Source organism: Solanum pennellii, chromosome 7, assembly GCF_001406875.1.
Source record: "Solanum pennellii chromosome 7, SPENNV200".
NCBI lineage: Eukaryota > Viridiplantae > Streptophyta > Magnoliopsida > Solanales > Solanaceae > Solanum > Solanum pennellii.
In genome coordinates this window covers 16858623-16868988 of record NC_028643.1, presented here as the reverse complement: position 1 = coordinate 16868988, position 10366 = coordinate 16858623, and the positions used below count along the sequence as shown (strand labels likewise).

General features: G+C 38.3%; 1 protein-coding gene across 1 annotated transcript; it reads left to right on the top strand.

Annotated features, from left to right (window-relative positions):
• Positions 1–4959: 4959 nt before the first annotated feature.
• LOC107024876 lies at positions 4960–9725 on the top strand. The gene is made up of 4 exons (XM_015225811.1): positions 4960–5804; positions 5846–6434; positions 6616–7478; positions 7640–9725. Exons 1-4 carry the CDS (start codon positions 4960–4962, stop codon positions 9723–9725), a joined length of 4383 nt encoding a protein of 1460 aa, XP_015081297.1.
• Positions 9726–10366: the final 641 nt, after the last annotated feature.

Here is a 10366-nt window from a genome sequence, read left to right as displayed (position 1 = left end):
AAAAGGTGACTTGGAACACCGTAACTCAATTCCAAGTGGCGACTCTGAAAAAACTAAAATAATCCCCTAGTTAATTACGTCACTTAAATTGGAAAAACCCTTACGCCGCCGCGTGAAAAAGGGGTGTGACATCTCTGGCGACTCTGCTGGGGACCCTAGAATTCGAGCTTGTAAACATGGACTTCTACATGACTTTATTATGTATTTACATACTCATCTATTGGTGGATATTGTGTTTAATGTCATAATATGTTATTTGCTTGCTTATTTACCCTTCTGATAATATGTGAATTATAATATAACTATCTTTCCCCGCGCATCCATCTGAGTCTTCTGAGATACTTTATTCGGAGATGCGATTACGCTCCCGAGCCATGAGATACCAGAGATGCGGCAACGCTCCTGGGAAGGATTCTATAGTAACACATGTCTTAGGATGGGAAGGACTAACAGTGAGGCCAGAAAGCCCTGCTACTGGTAAGCTGTCCCTTCTCGACTCTAGTAGTCCGCTCGTTTTATGGCCAGTCTAGACACCTTCCCCATTAGATTGTTTACCTAGTAAAACAAGCCTCAACAATGACTATCCCTAATAGGATTCGATCTATCTACATCATGCATAATGTTGAATTAATGGGGAGCTCGACACAAGGGTCGAGCCTGTCTAGGAGAAGTATCCCTACTTGAGACTATCATTTACATTATTTGTGTTATTTGTTGCATTATTGGGAAGACTATACAAATGTTGATCGGCTTTATATGAATGAATTATAATGAAAAATTAATTATAACGAAAAATATCAAATTAAAGTTTTGACGTAATCCTTTTATTAAACACAATTTTTTCTATCAAAATTCATATTTCTTTTACAAATAGAAAAATCTATCATTACCATCAAAGTTTTTTTTATATAAAAAAAAGATTGAAAAATTGATCAACAAAAATAAAATACAATCGAATATACTAATATTTTTAATTTTGGAAAAATTTTAAGGGCTATATATATATATATTTCTCCTTCTTCCTTTAATAACCATTTTTTTTAAAAAAATAAAATAAAATAAAAAATAAATACATAAAAATAAAAAAAAGTGTTTTTTTGTGTGTGTGTATGTGTATGATTATTTTATTAAAAAAATAATAATAATGAAAAATTTACTTTTTTTGTGTGTATGATTTTTACGTTATTCTTATTTTTTAAAATATATATATATTTTATTATAAAAATTACTTTCTTTTGTGTGTATGATTTTTCCGCTATTCTTATTAAAAAATATATATTTTATTAAGCCTAGTTTGTCACTATCATAATATAGGAAAATATGAATCCATATGGAAAGGGAGATAAGAGACAAAGAGAGGACCAATCACCTCGATTCATGATATTGGATAAGGCCCCGACACTTTTGAAGACATGGTATGAAAATATGACAAACCATGGACGAGAAATGGTGTTCAAACGCTTGGGATTTTGATAGAAGCACTAGTGCATTTTTGGGACCCGTTAAGGAATGTATTCCATTTTTCTGGTTGTGAACTCACCCCACCCTTGAGGAGATAGGGGCATTCATTGGAAAGGGTAACATCTTCACAAAGAAGAGCCTATGATACCAAATCATATTAATGGGAGGAGGTTTCTAGAATTACTGCATATAAATGAGAATGATATAGGTGGTTGTCTCGATAATGGATGGGTTCCGTTAGAATTTTTGTACAAAAGATATGGCAAAAGTGATGGATTCGAAGTGTATGGAAAGAAACTCCGTAATAATGGTGTCGTCTGACCTAGGAAGCACACAGTTATGATGCCTTCGTGGTGACTTTTTTGGGGATCATGGTATTTCCAAAAAAGGGAGGAAAGATTAGCATGAACTTAGCTGCAGTCATTACAGCTTTTGAGAAAAAGCCTAATATCACCCTCGTACCAATGATTCTGGCAGACATCTATCGTGTTTTAACTATTTGCAAGGATGGAAAAGACTACTTTGAGGGATGCAATATGTTATTACAACTATGGATGATTGAACACATTCGTCATCACCCTTATGTAGTGGACTTTAAAGTAGAATGGAATGATTATATTGGAGGCCACAAAGAGAGAATCAAAGATCATAGTTTTCCAAAGGGTATTGAAGCTTGGAAGCAACACCTCCATAATCTGACTGCTGACAAGATTGTGTGGAATTATCATTGGTTTCCATCGGCCGAGGTGATATACATGTCTACTTTTCGATCGTTCATTGTCCTAATGGGTCTTCGAGGTGTCCAACCTTACATGCCACTTAGAGTCATGCGACAACTTGGGCGACGCCAGTTTATACCACCCAATGAAGATATGCGTGAATTCATGTATGAGTTTCATCCCAAGATACCTTTAAGGCAATCAGAGATATTTAAGATTTGGGGGGGATGCATACTCTCAAGTCCCCACGATATGGTGAAGGATCGCACAAGAGGCGAGGTGGACCAAGCATACTTAGACTGGGTTCATGATCAGCCCCTTCCTAAGGTTATGCCAGAAGGGTCAATAAAAGGACCTATAGATCGAGAAGCAGAAATTGAAGTTAATATTAAGCAAGCTCGCCTCAAAGTCGAAAGAAGCTATAAATCTACACTGGATATCCTAAGTAATGACCTGAAAAACACTAAAGAGGAGTTGGCCCAATGTGATGCGATATTTGAAGTTAGAGTTAGAAAACACCGCTCTACCATTCTAACCTTACAAGAAGACTTGGGCATTGCCACAGGCGCTATGGAGCAACAGGAAGCGGAGTATAAGAAAGAAAAGGCCCAACTTATCTGCGCACAGTCTAGGCTCCAAACTCAAGTTAAAGCCTCTATGGAACGGGAAAGAGAAACAGCAAGGCGTTTCAGTGCTTATCATGCAGACTGTGAGATTGAGAGAGGTCAAAGGATAGCCGAGCGAGATGCACTCCACCTTCAAATTGAAGAGCTCCAAGAACAAAGGGAAAATTTGACGCGTGAAGTCAATACTGCTCACCACTGGTTACATAATTGTTATGACAATATGGATGAAGCCAGAGACCGAATACTACAACTCAGGGATGAACTCAACAATGTTTATGCTAGATATTTACACCAGAACGATGAGAGGTTGGGCCAACAGGCCTGTGCTTTGGCTCCATATCTACCGAAAGCGTTGGCGAAGATTTATAAGGGTCTTGGAGATGATTGAGATTCGAGGATTCAGTTTCTTTTAGAGTCTATTTTCTTAGTAGTGATTATTTCATTTTATTATTATTTTTAGTTTTTTCTCTTTCTTTTCGTTTTGTTATTTTATTTCATTTAGAGTCTATCTAAGTCCTAGGTACTTCTGTTTTTTTTTGTTTGTTTTATTCAAATCATTGTTTAAAATATTTGAAAATGAATGAAAAAGATTTGCTTTCGGTCACCTTATGTGCATATGTCATGCAAAAAAAATAATTAATTAATATCTTTCTAGAACTACGTAAGATCTGATTCATCGGCCAAACATGATACGTAGGCAACCCAGGGGGTTCGATCCAAATTATTATTATTATTATTATTATTATTATTATTATTATTATTATTATTATTATTATTATTATTTTTCTTTTCTTTTTTCTTTCTTTTTTCTCTTAAAAAATGATAATCATAATGATAATAAATAAATAAATAAATAAATAAATAAGTAAATAAATAAATAATAATAATAATAAAAACTAATGAAGAGAAGAATGCCTAGGTAAGCCGGGATGAAACATAAGGTCCTCCATATTAGAAGTATGTATGTGAATACAATGTGCATAATTTCTTAACACTAATCGGTTTGTTACTCTATTCAGAGAGAGAGAGAGAGAGAGAGAGAGAGAGAGAGAGAGAGAAAGAGAGAGAGACATACTAGCTTAAAGGTAGTTAGTTTGTGGTTAAACTGGCATCACATCCTTACAACACAAGATCTAAAGGGAAACAGAAAATGGCCCCCAAAGACGAAAATGAATTGGACAATGATGAGGAGATCCAAAACCAGATGTCTTCACAAGAAATAGGGACAGCAGAAGAGATAAGGGCGTTAAAACAACAAATGGCAGAGATGTACGAGGCTTGGATGAGTGGAAAACCTCCACCATCTTCAATCCGAGACTATTTTAATACAAATATGTCTCACCCTATCCAAGTGTCGACAAGCGATCCGATATATCCCCCTGGATTCAGCCCCTATGCTAACACATTCAATGTCGCTGGAACTTCTATGGTGCGCCCTTCGAATACGCCTGTGATAAGTAATCCACTCTTTGTGTCAACTGCCCCGACTAACAGCATCCCGCAGCCAACGATGGTGCCCAAATCCAACAGTGATCCTCCGCCCAAAGTTCGGCGTGATCAAAGTTACACTCTTGAAGAGGCCATTAAAATTCCAAGCTCTCATCCCCACATTCATCAATATAGTTCCCCTGTCGAAATTGAGAGGATGGTCAAGAATGAGGAACATGAAGAAATGACTAAGAAAATGAAGAGTTTGGAACAGAGTATAAGAGATATGCAAGGACTAGGAGGCCACAAAGGCATCTCGTTCAGTGACTTGTGTATGTTTCCTCACGTCTATTTACCTGCTGGTTTTAAAACTCCAAAGTTTGAAAAATATGATGGTCACGGAGACCCCATAGCTCATCTAAAGAGATATTGCAACCAATTGAGGGGTGTAGAGGGCAAAGAAGAGTTACTTATGGCCTATTTTGGGGAAAGCTTAGTAGGGATTGCATCTGAATGGTTCATAGATCAGGATATCACCAACTGGCACGCATGGGATGATTTGGCTCGATGTTTTGTACAGCAATTCCAATATAATATTGACATTGTTCCAGATCGCTCCTCGTTAGCCAACATGAGGAAAAAGACCACGGAAAATTTTCGTGAATATGCTATCAGATGGAGGGAAACAAGCTGCTAGGGTTAAACAACCGATGAAAGAGTCAGAGATGATTGACGTTTTTCTCCAGGCACAAGAACCTGATTACTTTCACTATCTGCTTTCTGCCGTAGGGAAGACATTCGCTGAAGTTATTAAGGTAGGGGAAATGGTGGAAAATGGCATCAAGTCTGGGAAGATTGTAAGTCAAGCTGCCTTAAAAGCCACAACACAAGTGCTTCAAAATGGTTCTGGAAATATTGGAGGGAAGAAGAGAAGGGAGGATGTGGTCACTATTGTATCAGCGCCTAGGACTCATGTTCTAGGTAATTCCCCACAACACTATTTTCCTTCCCAAGCTCCACAATATTCTGTCCCATACACTCCATATCATGTTTTTAATGCACAACCAATTGCACCCCCTTCTTATCCACAATGGCATGCACCAACTCCACAAAATCATCCACCACCCCCACAAGTTCATCAAAATACTGCTAGAATTCCTTTCCGTCCTAGACAACAATACAAAAAGGGAAATGGCGTTAAAGATGAGTTTACTCCTATTGGTGAGTCGTATGCTAGCTTGTTCCAAAAATTAAGGACGTTAAATGTTTTGAGTCCTATTGAGAGAAAGATATCGAATCCTCCCCCGAGAAATTTGGATTATTCTCAACATTGCGCATATTGTTCTAATGCCCCAGGGCACAACATAGAGAGATGTTGGTATTTGAAAAGGTTCATTCAGGATTTGATCGATTCTAATCGAATTATAGTTGAAAGTCCGAGTGGACCCAACATCAATCAAAATCCATTGCCGAGGCATACTGAAACAAACACGCTGGAAATGATGAAGGGTCATGAAGAGTTTGCATCTCTGTATAAGCCAATACTTAGGGTTGGAACTGGCATTGAGAAGTCAGAAAATGTTGTTGATTTAACAAAAATGATGCCTTTAGGGGCGGAAATGTGTTAGAAAAGTTGAGTCCATCAAACACACCCATCTTAACTGTGAAAGGAGCCCTTGAAGATGTTTGGGAAAGCCCGAGTAAGGCAAAATCGTTTGTTCTAAAAGGGCCAAACAAGCCTATCTTGATCGTGCGAGGGGCCCATATTCCTCCTGTGATTATCAGGCCAGTATCCCAGCTCCCAATGACTAACCCCAAAGCTGTTCCTTGGAATTATGAGCTTACTGTCGTGACATACAAGGGAAAAGAAATTGACGAAGAAATAGATGAAGTAGGAGGAATAACCCGTTCAGGAAGATGTTATGTCCCGATGGAATTAGGGAAAACTAAAAATGACCAAATACAAATAAAGAGTCCGGTCACTGAAGGAGAGGCAGAGGAATTCCTAAGGAAGATGAAACTATCAGACTACTCCGTGGTGGAACAATTAAGAAAAACTCCAGCCCAAATCTCTTTGTTGTCTTTGCTAATACATTCTGATGAACATCGTAAGGCTGTAATGAAAATTTTGAATGAAGCACATGTTCTTAGTAAAGTTACAGTGAGTCAGTTAGAGAAGATTGCTGGGAGAATATTTGAGGTAAACCGCATGAATATTTGAGGTAAACCGCATCACCTTTTCAGATGATGAACTACCCAAAGAAGGTATAGGACATAACCAAGGCCTACATATCACTGTAAAGTGTGAGCTTTCATATGTCACTCGAGTTCTAATTGATGGAGGATCTGGAGTAAATATTTGTCCTTTATCAACTCTACAGAAATTGAATGTTAGTGCTGAAAGGGTCCGACCCAACAATGTATGTGTTAGAGCTTTTGATGGGTCAAAAACAGATGTTATTGGTGAGATAGAGCTCGTACTAACCATAGGTCCTGTGGATTTTGCTGTGAATTTTCAAGTGTTGGATATCAACGCGTCCTACAATCTATTGTTGGGGAGGCCATGGGTGCATAGGGCTGGAGCATTCCCCTCAACGTTGCATCAAATGATTAAGTTTGAATACGACCGAGAAGAGGTAATTGTTCATGGTGAGGGGGATTTGTCAATCTACAAAGACTCTTCCTTCCCTTTTATCAAGGTGGATAATGAGAATGAGGCACTAGTTTATCAAGCTTCTGAGGTAGTGGTTATTGAGCATATCCCCGAGGGGAGTGTCATTTCAAAACCAGATATGCCCATCGCGTATGTAATGGTGGTGAATGAATTGCTGAAACATGGGTTTGAGCCGGGTAAAGGCTTAGGAATCTGCTTGCAAGGGAGATCTTGTCCAGTGAGTCTACGAAAGAGCATCGGTACTTTTGGATTAGGCTACCAACCTAGAGTCGAGGACCAAGTGAAGGCAAAGAAGCATAAGAGAGATTTATGGTCACTTACCAAGCCTATACAACCAATCTACAAATCTTTCATCAAAGCCTGCGCAACAAAATCTTATCAATCATCTTTTCCAGAGCCAGTGATGAAAGTAAGCGAAGAAATGATCAACTATTTTCAAGATTTATTTATCGAGGTTGATATGGTGGAACTCGGAGAAGGCACTAGCGACAGAGATGTGCAATTCATTGGTCCTGATGTCAAGCTAAACAATTGGGAGGCCACCCCTCTCCCCGTTAAAGACGAGTCTTGGTAGTATGTCTTGTTTTTTCTTTTGTCGTCCGATTCATTCAAGGATTGTAATTCGGATTTTATATTGTCATTTTATTTCAAACATTCTATTTCCCTTTTCAATAGGATGTAATTGCATCTTTATTTCAGTCTAATATATTTGTTCGTTTTCTTTTATACAGTTCTTTCTATGCCGATTCTAGTGATATGACATGCATGCAGAATTTTTCGCCAGATCTTAATATCCAATCTAATCTTCGACCTAATATTGAAATAATAAGTCAAGAAATCGAATATGATGAAGACAGAGTATTTGAGGAAGTAAGGAGGGATTTCAATCATTTTGAAAATAAGTCAAATCCAAACATGAGTGAAACTCAGACGATAAATTTGGGGGATCAGGAAATTATTAAGGAGACTAAGATAAGTGTACATGTTCAACCTCAAAAATACGATATAATCCAGGCCCTGCTTGATTACAAAGATGTTTTTGCGTCATCTTATGATGACATACCTGGATTAAGCACGGACATGGTTGTTCACAAGTTGCCAATTGATCCTAATTTTCCTCCGATAAAGCAGAAGTTGAGAAAACTCAAAACCGACATGAGTGTAATAATTAAAGAGGAGATCACAAAACAACTTGAGGCCAAAGTCATTCAAGTCGCTCAATATCCTTCTTGGTTAGCCAATATCGTACCCGTCCCTAAGAAAGACGGCAAAGTTCGAATGTGTGTTGATTATCGTGATTTGAATAAGGCAAGTCCAAAAGATGATTTTCCTTTGCCTAACATCCATATTTTATTGGATAATTGTGCTAAACATGAGGTTGCATCTTTTGTGGATTGTTATGCGGGCTACCATCAGATTATTATGGATGATGAAGATGCAGAAAAAACATCTTTTATCACTCCATGGGGTACATATTGTTATCGTGTTATGCCTTTTGGATTAAAAAATGCAGGGGCAACTTATATGAGAGCAATGACAACCATGTTTCACGATATGATGCATAGAGAAATCGAAGTTTATGTGGATGATGTTATCATTAAATCTAAAAAACAGTCAAATCATGTGAAAGACTTAAGGAGATTCTTCGAAAGGCTCCGCAGGTATAATCTCAAGCTTAATCCTGCAAAATGTGTATTTGGAGTACCATCGGGGAAGCTTTTGGGGTTTATAGTCAGTCGAAGAGGTATCGAGTTGGATCCTTCAAAAATAAAAGCAATTCAAGAATTGCCACCTCCAAAGAACAAAACTGAGGTTATGAGCCTTCTAGGAAGGTTAAACTACATCAGCAGATTCATTGCTCAACTCACAACAACTTGTGAGCCTATCTTTAAGTTGTTGAAAAAGAATGCCACAGTCGAGTGGACCGAAGAATGTCGAGAAGCTTTTGAAAGAATTAAGAATTACCTATCGAATCCCCCTGTGTTGGTTCCTCCCGAGCCGGGAAGACCTTTGATATTGTATATGTCAGTACTGGATAATTCTTTTGGTTGTGTACTGGGTCAGCATGATGACACTGGGAAGAAAGAGCGGGCCATTTATTACCTCAGCAAGAAGTTTACCGTTTACGAAGCGAAGTACACCCTTCTTGAAAGAACGTGTTGTGCCCTAACTTGGGTAGCACAGAAGTTGAAACATTATCTTTCATCTTACACTACTTATCTCATCTCTCGTATGGATCCGTTGAAATATATTTTTCAAAAGCCCATGCCCACAGGCAGGCTTGCGAAATGGCAAATATTGCTCACAGAGTTTGACATTATCTATATAACGCGGACCGCAATGAAAGCTCAAGCATTGGCAGATCATTTGGCAGAGAACCCTATTGATGAAGAATATGAACCATTTAAAACCTATTTTCCAGATGAAGAGATATCTTGTATCGATGAAGTTATTCACGATAACGATCAAGGTTGGAAGTTATTCTTTGATGGTGCCTCTAACAGGAAAGGAGTTGGAATAGGAGCTGTTCTTATGTCTGAATCAGGGGAATATTACCCTATATCAGCCCAACTTAGATTCTATTGTACTAATAATATGTCTGAGTATGAAGCGTGCATTTTGGGTCTGAGGTTAGCTGTTGACATGGGCATCCAAGAATTGTTAGTGTTAGGAGACTCAGACTTACTAGTTCATCAAATTCAAGGAGAATGGGAAACTCGAGACCCAAAGCTCATACCATATCAACATTGTTTACAAGGTCTTTGTCAACAATTCGTGTCGATAAAGTTTAGACACATTCCCAGAGTGCACAATTGAGATTGCAGATGCATTGGCCACTTTATCTTCGATGCTCCAACACCATGATGACGCTCATATCGACCCTTTATACATACAAATTCGTGATCAACATGCTTATTACAACATGATTGAGGAGGAATTTGATAGTAATCCTTGGTTTCATGATATCAAACATATCTTCAGTCTGGAGAATGTCCGTCGGATGTAACCAGTAATCAAAAAAGAACTATTCGACGACTAGCAAGGGGTTTTTTCTTAAGCGGAGGCATATTGTACAAGAAGACACCCGATTTAGGTCTTCTAAGGTGTGTAAATGCTCAAGAGGCTTCCACAATCATGATTGAAGTACACTCAGGAGTTTGTGGACCTCATATGAATGGATATGTTCTAGCCGAGAAGATACTTCGAGCAGGATATTATTGGCTCACCATGGAGCGGGATTCCATACGATTTGTTCGTAAATGTCATGAATGTCAAATATATGGTGATTTGATACATTCTCCCTCTTCTGAGTTGCATGCAATGTCTGCTTCATGGCCTTTCGTGGCATGGGGAATGGATGTGATTGGACCGATAGAACCAAAAGCATTGAATGGTCACAGGTTCATCTTGGTGGCCATTGATTATTTTACAAAGTGGGTGGAAGCAGTAACTTTCAA